The sequence below is a fragment of the Pseudophryne corroboree genome, chromosome 4 (genome assembly GCF_028390025.1).
Source record: "Pseudophryne corroboree isolate aPseCor3 chromosome 4, aPseCor3.hap2, whole genome shotgun sequence".
NCBI lineage: Eukaryota > Metazoa > Chordata > Amphibia > Anura > Myobatrachidae > Pseudophryne > Pseudophryne corroboree.
In genome coordinates this window covers 370,374,185-370,394,341 of record NC_086447.1, presented here as the reverse complement: position 1 = coordinate 370,394,341, position 20,157 = coordinate 370,374,185, and the positions used below count along the sequence as shown (strand labels likewise).

General features: G+C 47.2%; 1 protein-coding gene across 3 annotated transcripts in view; it reads right to left on the bottom strand.

Annotated features, from left to right (window-relative positions):
- The window catches only part of DVL3 (dishevelled segment polarity protein 3), a 241,293-nt gene that overhangs the window by 135,264 nt on the left and 85,872 nt on the right, over positions 1-20,157 (bottom strand). For all 3 annotated transcript variants that reach the window (XM_063916586.1, XM_063916583.1, XM_063916584.1), the window contains exon 2: positions 5,312-5,381. In XM_063916586.1, coding sequence (XP_063772656.1) covers positions 5,312-5,381 — 70 coding nt within the window. The remainder of the gene's footprint in view (positions 1-5,311; positions 5,382-20,157) is intronic.

Genomic DNA, 20,157 nt, shown 5'->3' with positions numbered 1-20,157 from the left:
TCTCCAGGGACCCCCGCCGGCATCATACACAGACAGCAGCAGCCCTTCTCAGCCCTGACTGATGCCGCCGGGACAACGGACCTCAGCGCCTCACTGACGGCGGCAATATTGGATTCAAGGAGCCCTGGCCCTGCGGTAAAGGAGCGGCAGCTCTGCATTCAGGTTAGCATGCCTGTTATTTCAGATCTCTGGCCTGTCGGCTGCAGGAGTGGGGTCCTGTGGGAGACGATGCCGGAGCACTCTGCAGCTGCACTCCTGGGCGACGGCCATTATCAACTGAGTGCCCCAAGCTACCTGGGGACCTTTCTTATAAGAGGTGCCTGCCCTTACCTTATATATACCCTAACCTTGGGAAATCTGGTTGTTGGCAGGCTCAGACCAGAGGCCCTTAACCTGTGGTGCCCCTCGATGCTGAGTGGAGTTATATATATATGGAAACCCTGTTGTTGCGCTAGGGGAGAAGACCTGACCACTACAGAAAAGTCACATCCCCACCCTTCATCTATATACCAAATTGGGTCCCATGCAGGCTCAGTGTGTTTTGTTTTCCTAGAAATCCCCACATTGTGACCACATATCTGTTCCTAGATGAATGCATTGTTTTCAAATACTAATGACACAGCACCATCTTGTGGCCATCATTGGTATATATTTCATCTCTCAGCATTTTTATAAAAGTATGTTCTCCTAACATCATGATCCCTATGCCGTCGCTTCCAGCCTAAATAACCCTTTGATATGGTCATCAGACTCCAATTTCTATAATTTGCAAGTCACCATCCGAAAAAAGTTAAAGGATCTAAATCTGCTCCACAGGTGCACTTTTTTGGACCCTCTTCACCTGGAAATAAGTCTTGTTCGTCCCTTCCTTCGACTGACCCAACACCATTGTCTCAGACAACTTCACCACCTTCACATAGCTACACTACTATCACATAGGGCAATATGGACTCATTGGATGGCCCTGTTAATCTCCATTCTATTCATTCTATGCTTTCCTCATTCAAAACAGACATCACGGCCGAACTTAAATCTAAGATCCAAGCTCTCCGCTCTGACATCTCTGAGACTGGGAACAGAACGGACCATATTGAGCATAAAATGACAGAACTGGTTGCATCGCACAATGATCTGATCACTGCCCACGATTCTCTCCAGGAAGTTGCCTTTGCCGCGAGAAGGTCACGGACCTAGAGGATCACTTGAGAAGAAACAATATAAAAATAAGAGGCATCCCTGATTCTGTTACAAATGCCGACCTGTATCTATATGCCAATGATATTTTTCAAAAGCTATTGCCAGACGCTACCCTATTGGACCTTCTGATTGACAGGATCCATCGACTCCCGAAATCTAGGCAGGCACCTGCTCAAGCACCAAGAGAGACTCCCCTCAGAGTGCATTTTTTCCATATTTAAGAGAAGATTCTACGTGCCGCACTACCCTCTTCATCTACTGCAAAATGTCTTGATTCTCTTCAACTTTTCTCGGATTTGTCCTCAGCAACCTTGGCCAAGAGAAGTTCATTTTATGCTATCACGTCCATCCTACGGAAAGCTACAGTTCAATATAAATGGTGATTCCCCACTAAACTGATAGTGTTACGTAATGGCACTTCTACTATTATTCCCACTCCTGAAGATGGCCCTGCAATTTTGAGAAAATGGAACATTTCCCTTGACAACTAACCTGCTACTTCAACTGCATCACCTAAACGTATCTCTCCGGAGTGGACATTGGTCCCGGGATAATGTTTATTCTGATTAGAACAACTGACGAATATATTTTGTTATCCTCTTTTCTTTCTTATTTCTGGGTTTACATAAGCACTCTCATATAGGCTTTGCTACTCACATTTCTTAATCTATGTTACAGCTAGATATGAGCTTTGATAAAAATGTTAGTCTGTCCCTATAGTTTTAGGTAACTATACAGTACTTATGACCATGTTTCAGTGACCACCTGGGCTTTTGTTACTGTTTTTTCAGGTGTGGTCCTCAGGACTATGGTTTTTTTTTTTTGTGTTTTGTTTGAACACTGCTATGTGGTTATGTTTATGCAGTTTGATACCATTTCTCTTTATACTGTTCGGAAGGTGACTTTCTCCTCTAGTTAGGATGGCTATATTCTCCGACCTTTATTACTATCGTTACAGATTGGAGTAGACGGCGGGTATTTAAGGCTGACCCGCCGCCCACTTGTACTTACGCGTCACGGTGTCCCAGTGACAGTATCTCTAGCTCCACTATGGCCGCTATTTCTGTTCTTCTCCCCCATTTTATTTCTTGTTTTGTCTGGTGTTTTTTTTTTTACTGATGCAGATTCTGAATTTTTGTTTTTGGAGTGGTGCGCAAGTGCCCATTGTGATAAGTCAAAGATGTACATCACTGTTCCATATAATATAATGCCATTTCTCCCCATGGCTAACTTTCTAAGTTTCAATGTAAAAGGGCTTAACTCACCTCGCAAGAGGCGTTTAGCTTTGAAGTATTTTGCAGACCAAAAAGCGGAAGTGGTCGCTATACAGGAGTCACACTTCCCGTTGCACTCTCCAACACAGTTTTCCAATAATAACTATCCCGTAATCTATACCTCTTGTGGTACATTTAAAAGAAATGGAGTCGCTATATTATTCCATAAATCGTGTCCTTTTCATTTGGAGAACAAGTGGGTGGATTGCAATGGCAGATACTTGATTCTTGTGGGGAAGCTGCGTTCTAGGCATGTTACCGTCTTTTGATCTATGCCCCTAATACCAAACAGCCTTGATTCCTTAAAACCTTTTTTCAATAGCTACATGAAGTTAAGAATCCGCTACACTTGATAAACAATCAATCAGATAATGCTGCTAGATCTTTAGCCTCCTCTTTCTCGCATTTTCTGACTGAATTTGACTTGTATGATGCCTGGAGAGTTAACAATGTAGGTACAAGGGATTATACATATTACTCAGCAGTGCATAAATCTTATTCTACAATTGACCTCCTCCTCACAGATAACTGGTCACTGCAATCAATTTCTATTGTTAAAATATTACCAATCTCATGGTCTGATCATGCTCCTTTAACATGGTCTTGGTCATATAATATGACCAGCTCTCCCCCACAACCTTAGAGATTACAGGACTATATTCTGAGAGCTGAAGATGGAGTATCTATTTTACGAGAGACATTGTCTTCCTATCTGGAAATCAATGATTCTGCTGACACCACCATTCCTAACAATTGGTGCGCGCTTAAGCCAGTCATGAGAGGGGCTGCTATCCAAGCTGCAGCGCGAATAGCACGCCGAAACCAAGAAAACCAACTAGTTTATGAGCTGGAGGTGACAACGTTAGAAGCTAAACATAAAAAATTCCCTAAAGATTCCACTATACTTGAAGCAAAGAGGAAACTCAATAGTTTATATCTTTCTCACGTTCAAAGAGCAATTTCCACATTGAATCAAAAATTTTACACATTGGGTAATAGAGCCAGTAAGCTATTAGCGCGGAAACTTAGAAGGAAAAACATAATTAACAGAATTAAAGGTTTGACTAACTTAGATGGGTCGATGTCCCTGAACCCTAAAGATATCACTAATCAATTTGCCTCTTATTACGAGAAATTATATAATCTTATCTGAGATCCTCTCACCCCTCAACCTTCATTGCAGCTCATAAGATCCTTTCTAGACTCCATTAATTTACCTTCTATTTCTCCCAATGACGCTTCTGCACTTTGATCTCCTTGGAATGAGGTAGAACTTCATAACACCCTGAAATCCCTTAAAAAAGATAAAGCCCCTTGCCCAGACGGGTTTATTAATTTTTACATTATGTTCCAAGATTCCCTCTCTCCTATTCTTATTAATCTATATAATGATGCTTCAAAAATCTTTTCCCTAGCGAAATTTTGGAGGCGCAGATAATTACGATTCCCAAGCCTGGAAAGAATCCATCTCTCTGTCAAAACTATAGACCCATAGCACTCTTGAACAAAGATATAAAGTTATATGCTAAACTAATTGCAAATAGATTCCATTACTCCCTACCCTGGTGCATCAAGACCAAGTAGGTTTCACTATAGGCCGTCAGGCCCCAGACAATACCAGGAGGGTGTCCTCCCTACTAGAAGCTTATTCTGTATACCAGAAGCCTTTATTACTGCTATCCCTTGATGCAGAGAATGCTTTTGACAGGATTCATTGGCTCTATATGTCCGAGGTTCTTGCTAGGTTTGGGTTTTCTGGTAAATTTTTACAAAAAACATTCTCCATTTGTATTCTCAACCCATGGCACGGGTCTTTAGCAATGGGTTCTTGTCTAACCCTTTCCCCTATCACTAATGGCACCCACCAAGGATGCCCTTTATCACCATTAATTTTTGTATTAACAATAGAACCTTTGGAAGAAAAAAATTTGAACATCTACCTTGGTGGATGGAGTATATATTGGCACTCTGCAACATAAGATCTTCTTATTTGCAGACGATGTCCTTTTATTTGTAGTTAATCCTGAGTCATCTCTCCCAGCTATCAATAATATTCTCCAGGACTATTCCAATATATCATATTACAAACTGAACACATCCAAAACGAAAGCGCTCGCTCTAGATATGGATAATTCTCTCCTTTAATCTCTACAATCTCGTTATAATTATTCTTGGCAAAAACTCCTCCCTTCAATACTTTGGGATTAAAATCCCTTTAAATTATCAAAATGCAGTAACATGTAACTTTCTTCCCCTCCTAGCTCAATTTACAGCTCTCACTAAACAATGGACAAACTATGAGGTCTCTTGGATGGGGCGCCTCTCTTCGATTAAAATGATGCTCCTTCCTAAAATTCTTTATTTATTTAGGGCCATTCCCTAATATACTGTATTTATTCTATATATATTTAGATGTAATAATAATAATAATAATAAGCAGTTAATAAAATTATTGAAAGCTACTGTATAATAAAATGATAATGCTGCTTCTCACCTCTATGAGGGAAATTCAAATGTTTTGCGCGCCGGCGGCCACTTGATGGTGCCCAACAAAGCAATTCAAGTATTGCTCAGATCAGGCATGCACAGCTGCCGGCGCTGACATTACTGTTATATTGTTCTGTCATTTGACGGGATGGTAACTAATGTAAAATAAATCATATCAAAGTCGAATAACTTTAGGATTGTTAATGTTAGAAAGCATTTAAACATAGCTGACCAACGTTTCTAATACATAAACGTTTCTTTTGGTTTAAAAAAACAAAACGTTATTTTTAATCTCTCGACATATCTGTATTCCTAAACAACTGATTTACACCCTTAATTAGAGATAGACTTACCCAACATACGACTCTTCCATTAAAACATGGCAACTTCGCATTGTCATCAGAAATCTCTTCTTTGACCACCCTGGAAGAAAAAAAATTAAATTTAGATCATATTTGTAAGGATTATGTATGCAGTAGAGAAGTGTTCCAATATTTCACAGATACTGTACCCCAGCCTACATGAAATGCTTTAATTTAATTTAATTAATTCTTTACTGTTCAGTCAGATCTTGCTATATGCTCCGTCACAGTCGGAGAGAGTGAACACACTAACTTGTCATTAGCAGTTTGCCACATCAGGGCAATTCTATCTTTAACAAATCTTTCCATTATTTATAGCATATAGGAGGAAAATAGGGAGTGGGAAGCTGTTAGCTTCCCGACGAACGGGATCCCGGAGGTCGATATACAGACGGCAGTATGCTGGGGGAGGACACAATCCCAGCGTCAATATACAATGCCAAATGGGATGCCGGCGTCAAAATACCGACAGCCGGCATACCGAACGTACGGACAGCGGGACGTGCCGCCATACTGCCTCCGGGGGTGGGGGAGGGGTGTTATGTTTAGGCAGGAAAAGGGGGGTTGGCTTAGGGTGCACACACGGGAATGTTAGGGTAAGGCACCTAGCAGGGAGGGTTAGGTTTAGGCAGCGGGGAAGGGAGGGTTAGGGTTAGGCACCTACAAGGGAGGGTTAGGCACCCACAAGGGAGGGTTAGGCACCCACAAGGAAGGGTTAGGGTTAGGCACCCACAAGGGAGGGTTAGGGTTAGGCACCCACAAGGGAGGGTTAGGCACCCACAAGGGAGGGTTAGGCACCCACAAGGGATGGTTAGGCACCCGCAAGGGAGGAGGGTTAGGCACCCACAAGGAAGGGTTAGGCACCCACAAGGGAGGGTTAGGGTTAGGCACCCAGAAGGGAGGGTTAGGGTAGGGAAAAGATGAGGGTTAGGGGGATAAATGGGGGGCTGTCAGGATTATGATGGATGGGATGCCGCTGTCGGTATACTGACAGCTGGCATCCTGTCCATCGGTATATATCATACTGAACCCCTAGGGAACAAAACTTGTTAAATCCCAGAAGTTCCCAGGAAAAAAAAACAGAAAAGATAAAATATATTTTATTATGAGCAATTCTGTTAAACATTTTAATGAGGATTGGCAATATATGGAAAGTAGAAGATTTAAAATATGGTTTTGTAGGTTTTTAGCATGGTGCGTCCCATAATATTTATTTACTAACAGTTTCTTAAATAGTGCAGCATATTCCGTTGCGCTTTACAATTAGAACAACAGTAATAGAACAAAACTGGATAAAAACAGACAGACAGAGGTAGGAATGCCCTGCTCGCAAGCTTACAATCTATAGGGATATAGCCATTAATACACTTGGGATAGATGCTACCTATTGCATAATGGTCCACCAGATTGCTAGGTTCCTTAATGGGCTGTATGATATGATCACCCACTAATTTTGGCAAAGGGTCAGGAGGGTGTGAGAGTAAAGAAAGACAAGATATGTGAGGTTGTGTGTACTGTACAGAGAAGATGTAATTAGATAGGGAAGCACTGAAGGTTTATGCGTATGTGTCTGGAATTTGATAAGCTTGTCTGAAGAGGTGAGTTTTCACGGAACGTTTAAAGGTTTGGAGACTAGAGGCGAGTCTTATTGTGCGTGGGAGGGCATTACACAGAGTGGGTGAAGCCCGGTTAAAGTCCTGTAATTTTGAGTGTGAACAAGTAATGCGTATGGATGAGAGACGCAGATCTTGTGCAGAGCGGAGAGGTCGGGCAGGGAGATATCTTGAGACGAGTGAAGAGATGCATGTTGGTGCAGTTTGGTTAAAAGCCTTGTATGTAAGTAAAAACGAGTTTTATGGTAAGAACTTACCCTTGTTAAAACTCTTTCTGCGAGGTACACTGGGCTCCACAAATCTGGACAATGGGGGGGTGTAGAGTAGGATCTTGATCCGTGGCACCAACAGGCTCAAAGCTTTGACTGTTCCCAGAATGCACAGCGTCGCCGCCTCCTATATCACCCTGCCTCCCAGTACAGGAGCTCAGCTTAGTTAACCAGCCCAATGCAGTAGCAGGAAAAGAGACGACAACGGTTAGTAGCCACATACACCACACTCTCACGACAAGAGAAGTGTCAGCGGCTAATGCCATATAAACCCAAAGAAGCTAAGTGCGTCAGGGTGGGCGCCTTGTGGAGCCCAGTGTACCTCGCAAAAAGAGTTTTAACAAGGGTAAGTTCTTACCATAAAACTCGTTTTCTGCTGCGGGGTACACTGGGCTCCACAAGTCTGGACAATGGGGATGTCCTAAAGCAGTTCCTTATGGGAGGGGACGCACTGTAGCGGGCACAAGAACCCGGCGTCCAAAGGAAGCATCCTGGCTTACCTTATCATCCTGAAAGTATCGAAGGCATAGAACCTTATGAACGTGTTCCCGGAGGACCACGTAGCCGCTTTGCACAATTGATCAAGGGTCGCACCACGTTGGGCCGCCCAAGAAGGTCCAACAGACCGAGTAGAATGGGCCGTAATATGAACAGGAGCTGACAGACCAGCCTTCACATAAGCATGCGCAATCACCATTCTAATCCACCTGGACAGGGTCTGCTTGTGAGCAGGCCAGCCACGTTTGTGAAATCCAAACAAAACAAAGAGAGAATCAGACTTTCGAATAGAAGCAGTTCTCTTCACATAGATACGGAGAGCCCATACCACATCCAAAGACCGCTCTTTGGGAGACAAATCAGGAGAGACAAAAGCTGGAACCACAATCTCCTGATTAAGGTGGAACGAAGAAACCACCTTAGGTAAATATCCTAAGAACCGCCCGGTCACGGTGAAAAATCAGATATGGGGAACTACAAGACAAGGCATCCAAATCCGACACTCTTCTAGCAGAGGCAATAGCCAGCAAGAACACCACCTTAAGGGAAAGCCACTTAAGGTCAGCTGAACCAAGAGGTTCAAATGGAGGCTCCTGCAACGCCTCCAAAACCACCGACAAGTCCCAAGGAGCCACAGGCGGGACATAGGGAGGTTGGATACGCAACACACCCTGAGTGAAAGTATGAACATCAGGTAAAGTCGCAATTTTTCTCTCAAACCACACCGACAAGGCAGAAATATGAACCTTGAGGGAGGCCAGACGCAGGCCTAAATCTATGCCCTGCTGTAGAAAAGCCAAAAGTTTGGCTATACTAAACATGGAAGCGTCATAATGGTTAGATGCGCACCAAACAAGGTAGGAATGCCAGACCCGATGGTAAATCCGAGCAGAGGCCGGTTTCCGGGCCCGCAACATAGTTTTAATGACCTCTTCAGAAAAACCCTTAGCTCTTAAGACGGAAGCTTCAAGAGCCACGCCGTCAAAGACAGCCGGGCTATGTCCTGGTAGACACAGAGGCCCTGAACGAGGAGGTCTGGGCATTGTGGAAGTAGAAGTGGACGCTCTGACGATAGGCCTTGCAGGTCTGAGAACCAGTGCCGTCTGGGCCACGCTGGAGCTATGAGAAGCAGATTTCCTTTTTCTTGCTTGAACTTCCGAATTACCCTGGGCAGGAGTGACACCGGAGGGAACACGTACGGCAGCCGAAACCTCCACGGCACTGCCAACGCATCCACGATCCCTTGAGGATCCCTTGTCCTTGCTCCGAAGACCGGAACCTTGTGATTGTGTCGAGACGCCATCAGATCCACATCTGGAAGACCCCACCTTTCCACAAGGAGTTGAAACACTTCTGGATGGAGGCCCCACTCGCCAGCATGCACGTCCTGACGACTGAGTAAGTCCGCTTCCCAATTCAGGACTCCCGGAATGAATATTGCCGATATTGCCGGTAGATGGCGTTCTGCCCAATGTAGAATCCATGAGGCTTCCTTCATTGCCAAACGGCTTCGAGTGCCGCCTTGATGATTTATGTAAGCCACTGTGGTGGCGTTGTCTGACTGTACTTGAACAGACCGGCCGCAATTCCAGAATGTTGATCGAGAGGAGAGATTCCTCCTTGGTCCACCGACCCTGCAAGGAGTGCTGCTCCAGCACCGCGCCCCAACCTCTTAGACTGGCATCTGTCGTCAACAGGACCCAGTTGGATATCCAGAAGGGACGGCCTCTGCACAATTGTCGGTCCTGGAGCCACCAGAGCAGCGACAGACGGACCTCCGGAGTCAAAGAGATCATTTGAGACCTGATCCGGTGAGGCAGGCCGTCCCACTTGGCTAGAACCAGCTTCTGGAGGGGGCGAGAATGGAATTGGGCATACTCCACCATGTCGAAAGCTGATACCATGAGGCCCAGCACCTGCATTGCCGAATGTATCGACACTTGCGGACGAGAAAGGAAGCAACGAATCCTGTCCTGAAGTTTCCCGACTTTCTCCTGAGACAAGAACAACCTCTGGTTGTGAGTGTCCAACAGCGCTCCCAGAAGCACCATGTTCTGAGCAGGGACCAGGGAAGATTTCTTCCAGTTGATGAGCCACCCGTGGGCTTGTAGAAACCAGACCGTCATATCCAGATGACGCAGGAGAAGATCTGGGGAATCCTGACCCCTTGACGGCGGAGTACCACCGTCATCACCGCCATAACTTTAATGAAGACTCGCGGAGCCGTTGTTAAACCAAAAGGTAACTTTTGGTACATCAGCCATACCATAATAAATAGCGCAGAGAGCTAATTGGTAAAGCAGCTTTGGGAATCAGCACAGGGACCACCTGTGCTAATTATTCTGACTTGAAGACCCCAAGTCAGTAGCTCTGTATTGCAGCTTGAGAATAATTAATTGATGATATATTAATTAAATTCAATTAAGCGCCTGGTTGCAGTTTGTGTGTTGAAACCAAAAGTTAACGCCCGAAACTGGTAATGGAGGTTGCCAATAGCGAACCTCAGGTATTGTTGATGTGACACTGCTATAGGAATATGCAGGTAAGCATCCTGTATGTCCAGGGAGACCATGTAGTCCCCAGGTTCCAAGGCCAGAACTATAGAGCGAAGAGTTTCCATACGGAACTTAGAAACCTTCACAAACTTGTTCAGTGCCTTGAGGTTGAGAATGGGCCGGGACGACCCATTCGGTTTCGGGACTAGAAACAGCGGAGAATAGTACCCCCGACCCCTCTGAGCAAGAGGCACCTGTACTACGACTCCTGTATTCAGGAGGGTCTGTACCACCGAATGCAGAGTGTTAGCCTTTGTCTGGTCCGACGGGACGTCTGTCGGCAAAATCGATGAGGGCGTCAGTTTTTGAAGGCTATGGCGTAACCTCGAGTGACGACTTCCCGTACCCAGGCATCTGAAGTGGTCTTCAACCATTCCTGGGTATACCCTAAAAGCCGGCCCCCACCCTGGGATCCCCCAGAGGGAGGCCCGCCCCGTCATGCGGCAGGCTTATCGGTCTTGGCTGCTGGCTGACGGGCAGCCCAGGCTCTTTGGGGCTTAGGCTTACCAGGTTTGGAAGTGCGGGCCTGCTTATGGTATGCCTGACCTTTTGCTTTACCTGAAGGACGAAAGGGGCGAAAGGACGTGCCTTTGGCCTTCTACACAGAAGGAGCTGTATTAGGCAGACAGGCAGTTTTGGCAGTAGCCAAGTCAGCCACTATCTTATTTAAGTCCTCCCCAAACAGAATATCTCCCTTGAAAGGGAGTACCTCCAGGGTTTTTCTAGAGTCCAGATCCACAGACCAGGATCTCAGCCACAATATCCTGCGAGCCAGGACTGACGTAGTAGAGGCCTTGGCTGCTAGGACACCGGCATCAGAAGCCGCCTCTTTAATATAGCGAGAATTTGTGACAATATATGATAAGCATTGTCTAGCATGGTCAGAGGAGATTTCAGCTTCTAACTCCAAGGCCCATGCTTCAATAGCCTCTGCCGCCCATGTAGCTGCAATAGTGGGCCTTTGTGCAGCACCCGTGAGGGTGTAAATCGCTTTTAGACAACCCTCGACACGTTTATCCGTAGGCTCTTTTAGAGACGTGACAGTAGAGCTGAGGAAACCACCATCCTAGCCACATGCGAGTCTACTGGAGGAGGTGTTTCCCAATTCTTAGACAGCTCTTGCGCGAGGGGATAGCGACTCAGCATTTTCTTTTGAGGCACAAACTTCGTACCCGGGCTTTGCCAGGGTTCCTGACGTATATCCACTAGGTGGTCAGAGTGAGGTAAAACTTGTTTAATCACCTTCTAACGCTTGAACCTATCTGGTTTCTTAGGAGGAACGGATGGCTCGGGATCATCCGTAATCTGCAGAATTAACTTAATAGCCTCCAAAAGATCAGGAACATCCACATGTGAACTACCCTCCCCATCAGCCGTATCTGTGTCAGAACCTGTGGGGTCAGTGTATGTACTGTCTTCATCAGACGAGGTGTCAGTGACAGCAGTGGATTGTGAGGAGACGAGCGCTCGCTTAGAGGACCTCTTGGACTTAGGCAAGCGATGGTCAGACTTTTTAGTAGTCAGGGACTGGTTCAACTTCTTTAATTGAGCAGATAAATCGTCCGCCCACGGCGGGTTAGCTGCAGGGACCACATACGGTTGTACCGGCATTGGGGGTCCCATAGGGGGTGTTAGTTTATGAACTAGCGTATGCAGAAGCGTGGAAAAAGCGGCTCACGGAGGGTCAGTATGTGCCTCCATTGCCACAGTCCCACTGGGGGCAAGGAGCCCCCAGAACCAGAGCCCACAGCTGCTATATTCTCCCCATATGTGCCTGTGGCTTCAGCAACACCAGCAGTGTGTTCCGCCCCAGAACAGTTACCCTCAGAAGCAGACATGATATAACTTGCAGTATAAGGTAACACAGTACAATTATTAGCAGCACTATATCCCTAAACCCAAACGTCTGCGCAGTGTAGTCAGCACCAGCAGAGATAAAGGAGAGATATGGTGACTAAATCACAGAGAAAAATACGTAATACAGTATATCTTTGTGAAAATCCTATATTAAATAACACCTGACGCACCAAGCCCCCTCAGGTTATAGAATATAGGGATAGCAAGTTGAGTGAAAGACACGAGATGGACACCACTCAGCTATCAATGCACACACAAATAGTCACAGTTTGTACAATGCAGAGGTTATTATACTATAAACCCCTGACTCTTTCTTACTAACACTGACTAAAAAGGCAGGTAGAACACTTAAGTGTCATGTAAAGGCACAGCGCTGACAACCAGGCGGCTTTACATAGGAGGATTTGCCCAAGCAGTCCCAGGAACAGTGACCTGAGGAGTAATGGCGCCGCAGACACTGACAGGGAGTGAGGAAAAGACAGAGAGGCAGCTCCAGGGCGGGAACACTTGCTGGAAATGGCGCCCTGGGGGAGGGGCTTCAGGTCTAAGCCTTATCCCCCTTGCTGGCAAAACCACAGTGTACTGTGGGTGATATTAAAATCGGTTTTAAGAGAAAACCTGACCTGCGCCCATGCCCTGGTGATCTAGTGGGATTGCCTGTATCCACAGTGTCCACCACCAGCGCGCGCGGCCCACCTCCCACTGACCGCGCCGGATCGCGAGCGGGACCCACTTACCACCTCCCGAAGCGCGGCCACGCGATCCTGGAGAGCCCCAGCCGTGTGTGTCTAACATGAAGAAAACCGGAGCCTCCGCTGTAGGTACCCGGCAACCAGGGCTCGGGAGTGTACAGCGCCGCTGGGGAGAGCTGGAGCTGCAGCAGTGAATGTCACAAGACATTTACCACCGCTGCTGCCCTTGAAGTCACCTCATAAAAAGCTTTTCTCAGGGCTGCTTGGAGCAGCCCCTCTGTTAAGTGCCTGCTTACTGCAGCACCAACTGACAAACTGAGCTCCTGTGCTGGGAGGCAGGGTGATTTAGGAGACGGCGCTGTGCATTCTAGGAACAGTCAAAGCTTAGAGCCTGTTGGTGCCTCGGATCAAGATCCTACTCTACACCCCCCCATTGTCCAGACTTGTGGAGCCCAGTGTACCCCGCAGCAGAAAGTATTTTAGATTTAATACGGATCTGCAGATGATGACCGTCTAGCGAGGAAGATTAGCCTCGCAGCTGCATTCAAAACGGATTCTAGTGGTGAAAGCCTATGTTTGGGAAGACCAGCCAGGAGACTATTACAATAATCAATGTGGGAGATAATGAGAGCATGGATTAGAGTTTTTGAAGTGCCTTGTGTAATATATGGTCGTATTTTGGATATGTTTTTTAGATGTATGTAACATGATTTTGAGACAGATTGAATGTGGGGAACAAACGACAGTTCAGAGTCAAGAATGACACCTAGGCAGCGAGCTTGTGGGGTAGGGATGATTGTTGAGTTATCAACAGTGATAGAGAGATCAGGTTGGGAACCACTATTGGCCGGTGGAAATATAATTAATTCTGTTTTTGAAATATTAAGTTTGAGGTGGCGAGATGTCATCCAAGATGAAATGGCAGAAGGGCATTCAGTGACATGGACCAATACAGATGGTGACAAATCAGGGGAGCATAGGTAAATTTGAGTATCAGCTGCATACAAATGATACCAAAATCCGAAAGAGCTGATTAGTTTGCCAAGAGATGTGGTATAGATAGAGAAAAGCAGAGGACCTAAGACTGAGCTTTGCGGTACTCCAACTGATAGAGGTAGCGAAGATGAGGCACATTCAGAGAAACGAACACTGAAAGAGCGATTAGATAGGTAGGATGAGAACAAAGAAAGGGCTGTGTCCTGAAGACCTAGGGATTGTAGTGTTTGTATGAGGAGAGAGTGGTCATCAGTGTCAAAGGCAGCAGAGAGATCAAGGATAATAAGTAGTGAGAAATGGCCATTAGATTAAGCAGTGACCAGATCATTCTCTACCTTAGGTCAGTGCTGTCTCTGTGGAGTGTTGGGCACAAAAGCCTGACTGAATGGAGAGTGCAGGCAAGTCTCTCAAGTAGCATCAAGAAGTTTGGTTTACTGCTCTTATTAGTACTGCTCAATTAGTAATGTCAGCCAGCTGCATGAAAGGAAGGGGTTATTCTGAACAAGAAACATTGGTATCTCCCAGCACACTGGATGACATCAGCAACAGGATTTGATAACTAAATGGTGGTAGAGATTTCAGAGATCTCAGTTGCACACACTTGCAAAGGTATGGGACGCCCCAAGGCCGCTTCATGGAGTCTCTGAATACTGGGGGTACCTAACATTAAGTCTAAGTTCGGGGCGTGACACCCCACAAACAGGCAAGGGCCAGACACCCCAGGGCAGCACACCAGTATGATAATAAAATAGGATTTTGGTTACCTACCGGTAAATCCTTTTCTCGTAGTCCGTAGAGGACGCTGGAGTCCACATTAGTACCATGGGGTATAGACGGGTCCATCATGAGCCATTGGTACTGTAAGAGTTTGAGAGTGTGGGCTGGCTCCTCCCTCTATGCCCCTCCTACCAGACTCAGTCTAGAAACTGTGCCCGAGGAGACGGACATCTTCGAGAGAAGGATTTAACACAGATAGTGGTGAGATTCATACCAGCTCACACATACAAGGCACATCAAGCTAACTAGCTTGAAAAACTCAGCAACTGCTGAAACATTAATTACCAAGTAACAATGCAGTACATAACTAAACAAAGTTGTACTGAACCAGATAGCGGTTGCAGGAAAACGAAGCGCTGGGCGGGCGGCCAGCATCATCTACGGACTACGAGAAAAGGATTTACCGGTAGGTAACCAAAATCCTATTTTCTCTTACGTCCTAGAGGATGCTGGGGTCCACATTAGTACCATTAGTACCATGGGGATGTACCAAAGCTCCCACAACAGGAGGGAGAGCGCGGAGGCTCCTTCAGAACTGATCGACTGAACTTCAGATCATCAGAGGCCAAAGTATCGAACATATAGAACTTAGCAAACGTGTTCGACCCAGACCAAGTTGCTGCTTGGCAAAGTTGTAACGCCGAGATACCCCGGGCATCCGCCCAGGAAGACCCCACGTTACGAGTAATGGGGGCCTTAACAAATCTTGGACACGGCAATCCTGCCGTAGAATACGCATACTGGATAGTGAACCTAATCCAGCGAGATATAGTCTGCTTTGAAGCAGGATACCCAATTTTCTTGGGATCATACAGGACAAACAAAGAGTCCAATTTCCTGTGACGAGCAGTCCTCTTCACATAGATTTTCAAAGCCCTCACAACATCCAAGGATTTTGACGAAATTGAGGAGTCAGTAGCCACTGGCACCACAATAGGTTGGTTGATATGAAATGCTGACACAACCTTTGGAAGAAACTGCTGACGAGTCCGGAGCTCAGCTCTATCTTCGTGGAATATCAAGTAAGGGCTTTTACAGGACAAAGCCCCCAATTCTGACACACGTCTAGCAGAAGCTAAGGCCAACAACGTGACAGCCTTCCACGTAAGAAATTTGACCTCAACCTCGTGTAGATGCTCAAACCAGACCATCTGGAGAAACTGCAACACCACGTTAAGGTCCCAAGGCGCCGTAGGCGGTACAAAGGGAGGTTGGATGTGCAGAACTCCCTTCAAAAAGGTCTGAACCTTAGGGAGGGGAGCCAATTGTTTCTGGAAGAAAATGGACAGGGCCGAAATCTGTTCCTTCACAGATCCCAACCTCAGGCCCATATCCACACCTGCTTGCAGGAAGAGGAGAAAACGTCTCAGTTGAAACTCCACCACATGAAACTTCTTGGACTCACACCAAGAGACATATTTCTTCCAAATACGATGGTAATGTTTAGAGTGGGGTGGGCAACAAGCGGCCCTCCAGCTGTTGTAGAACTGCAAATCCCAGCATGCCATGCAAGTTTTTTTACCATGGCCAAATAGTAAAACTATGGCTGGGCATGCTGGGATGTGTAGTTCTACAACAGCTGGAGGGCCGCTTTTTGCCCACCCCTGAGTCGTTACCCCTTTCCTAGCCTGTATCAGGGTAGGAATGACCTTCTTCGGAATGCCCTTGCGAGCTAGTATCAGGCGTTCAACCTACATGCCGTCAAACGTAGCCACAGTAAGTCTTGAAAGGCGAATGGCCCCTGCTGCAGCAGGTCCTCCCGAAGAGGCAGAGGCCTCGGCTCTTCCTGCAAGAGATTCAGAAGGTCCGCGTACCAAGCCCGCCTTGGCCAGTCTGGAGCAATGAGGATCGCTTGAACTCTTGCTCTCCTTACAAGCTTTAGAACTCTTGGAATGAGTGGGAGTGGTGAAAACACGTACACCAACTGGAACACCCACGGAGACACCAGGGCGTCCACTGCCATTGCTTGTGGGTCCCTCGACCTGGAACTATAGCGTTGAAGCTTCTTGTTGAAACGAGAGGCCATCATGTCTGTCTATTTGGGGTAAAGGTCTGTTATTTCCTGGAACACCTCCGGATGGAGACCCCACTCCCCTGGATGGAGATCGTGTCTGCTGAGGAAGTCTGCTTCCCAGTTGTCCACTCCCGGAATGAAGATTGCAGAGAGCGCCAACGTGTGCTTTTCTGCCCAGAGGATGATTCTTGTCACCTCTGACATCGCAGCTCTGCACTTCGTTCCGCCCTGTCGGTTTATGTAAGTCGTCGTTACATTGTCCGACTGTACTTAAATGGGCCGATTTCTTAGAAGATGGGCCGCCTGAAGAAGACCGTTGTAGACGGCTCTTAGTTCCAGGATGTTGATCAGCAGGCCGGCTTCCAGACTTGACTACCTTCCTTGGAAGGTTTCCCCTTGAGAGACTGCGCCCCAGCCCCGGAGGCTCGCATCCGTGGTTAGAAGGACCCAGTCCTGAATCCCGAACCAGCGGCCCACCAGAAGGTGAGGCAATTGGAGCCACCAGAGGAGTGAAATCCTGGCCTTTGGCAACAGACAAATTCTCTGGTGCATGTGTAGATGAGATTCTGACCACTTGCCCAGGAGATCCAGTTGGAAGGCCCGATCATGGAACCTCCCATACTGGAGAGCCTCGTAATAGGCCACCATCTTCCCCAAAAGGCAAATGCACACACGGGCTGGCTTCAGGACATCCCGGACCATTGTTTGTATCACAAACGCCTTTTCCTGCGGAAGAAACGCCCTCTGCACTTCCGTGTCGAGGATCATCCCCAGAAAAGACAACCTCCGGGTTGGTTCTGAATGAGATTTTGGAAGGTTCAGAATCCAACCATGGACTCTGAGTAGGCGGGTTGTGAGTACAATGGACTGCAACAGCTCCTCCTTGGACGATGCCTCAATCCGTAAATCGTCCAGATACGGAATCATGTTTACCCCGTTTTCGGAGTAGAACCATCATCTCCGCCATCACCTTGGTGAACACCCTTGGTGCTGTAGAGAGGCCGAATGGCAGGGCCTGGAACTGCAAATGACAGTCCAGTAATGCAAAACGGAGATAAGCCTGATGCGGTAGCCAAATCGGAATGTGGTGGTAAGCATCCTTGATATCCAGGGATACCTAGGAATTCCCCCTCTTCCAGAACTGATATCTCCGCCCTGAGAGACTCCATTTTGAACTTGAACTCCTTCAGAAAAGGGTTCAGTGATTTTAGGTTCAGAATGGGCCTGACTGAACCATCCGGTTTTGGTACCACGAAAAGGTTAGAATAGTAACCCGTGGCTTGCAAATGAGGAGGTACTGGCACAATGATCTGCGCCTCCACCAACTTCTGTACCGCTGCTTGTAGGACAGTCCTGTCCGCCAGCAGAACTGGAAAGCCCGATTTAAAAAATCGGTGAGGAGGGAGATTTTGAAATTCCAACTTGTATCCCTGGGAGACACTATCTATCACCCAGGGATCCAGGCCGGACGATATCCAGACGTGACTTAACTGTCTGAGCCTCGCTCCCACTGGCCCCACCTCAAGGCCACGCGGTCCACAGTCATGCAGAGGACTTCGGTGTATTGGAAGCAGGCTTAGTTTCTGCAGCAGGTTTCTTAGATTTAGCTCGACCTCCCCTAAAGAAGGTAGTGGACGGTTTGGCCTTTCTAGGCTTGTTAGACCGAAAAGACTGTGATGCTGATGAAGAGAAGGATTTCTTCGGAGCAGGTGCAGCTGAGGGAAAGAACGGAGACTTACCCGCTGTAGCTGTGGATATCCACGCATCAAAAGCTTCCCCAAAGAGAGCCTGACCTGTGTAGGGCAAAGACTCCACATTTTTCCTGGATTCCAGCGTCGGCCGTCCACTGGCACAGCCAGTCTCCGATGAGCTGAAACAGACATGGAAGAGATCCCCGAAGCCATGGAACCCAGGTCTTTCATGGATTCTACCATAAAACCTGCTGAATCGTGAATGTTACACAAAAACAATTCAACCTCACCCTTTATCCATTGTATCCAAATCCTCAAGTAAGGTGCCCGACCATTTTACTATAGCTTTTGCAATCCATGCACTAGCAATAGTGGGATGTAATATGGTCCCCAAAGCGGTGTACACTGATTTCAGTGTATTATCAATTTTTCGATCAACCGGCTCCTTTAAGGCGGTAGATCCGGGAACAGGTAAAACCACTTTTTGAGAGTCTGGACACAGATGCGTCAACAATTGGTGGGCTTTCCCATTTTTTTCTATCCTCCTCAGGGAAAGGAAACGCCACCTGGATACTTTTAGCTATCTGGATTCTTTTTCTCAGGGTTTTCCCATGCTTCCCAAATATAGCATTTAATTCCTTTGACGCAGGGAAGGTTAGCGAGGCTTTCTTATTTTCAGTGAAAAAAGCCTCCTTAACCTGCTCAGGTGTTGTATCATTAATATTCAATACATCCCTGATAGCCTCTATCATCAATTGCATCCCCTTTGCAAGATTGGCAGACCCCCGCAACACATCCCCAGTACCGTCTGTGGTATCAGAATCGGTATCCATGTAATTTTGCATGACACGAACAAGCGCACATTTGTGGGGGTATATAGCGGAGCGTCTTGAGCTACCAAAATCGGGCCAAACTGCCATAGAGTTCTGTAATACCTGGGTTGCGGATTCATCACTTGCAACCCTATCTGAAATCTGAGAAATCCAAGATTTGACAGAGGAAAACCACTCAGGTTCCCTTGCTGGAATCTGTGCTAAACCAGTGCTATCCTGATTACATGGAATGGGAACATCCTGGGAGGACATATCCTCCGCAGAATATGACACAGTGTCCCTGGACATAGCTAAAGGAGACCAGAACCCCCCCCCCCCCCTCTTCCCCCCCCACACACACACAAAGGGGAGGGCAGACAGAGTTTCACCCCCAAGAATGGCAAGGGAGACACAGAGATTGAAGCCAACCCACACACAGCGCTTTTAACCAAAGGGAGACCCCTTGTCAGCGCTGACTGTGCACCTTAATAGGATACACAGTCGTATTGCAGCCTCCCCCCCTTCTATAGCCCCCTGGTACTGTGAGAGATAACTGGAGTTGCTGTGGAGGGACCTTCTCTCTCCTGATCAGCGCTGTGCAGGCAGGAAAATGGCGCTGAACGCTGCTGGCTCCGTTCTGAGGAAAAGCTCCACCCCCAAAATGGCGCTGTCTTCCCGCTCTTCATCTGATTATACTGGCTGAGATCCTGGGACCCCGACAGGCTGTGACCAGTGTAGGGTGTAAGCGCTGGCCCAGGGCGCCCCCCAACGCGCCGCACTATGTATTGCTGAGCCACCCCGGAGCGCAGTTAACACTGCGCTCCTACCCTGCTGCCGCCATCTTCACACAGCCCCCCCGCTTCCAAGGGGGGTCTGTATCTTACTCGCCACAATCTTCAGTACTGTAAGGGGGTGGCGGCATGCTGCTGGGGTGAGCGATCCCCTGTGGTGGGGAGCAATCTATCCCCTGTGGTGGGGAGCAATCTATCCCCTCAGGAGCTCAGTGTACTGTCAGCGGAGTAAGTGGCTCAGACCCCGCAGGGCGGACACTACTCCCCACCTT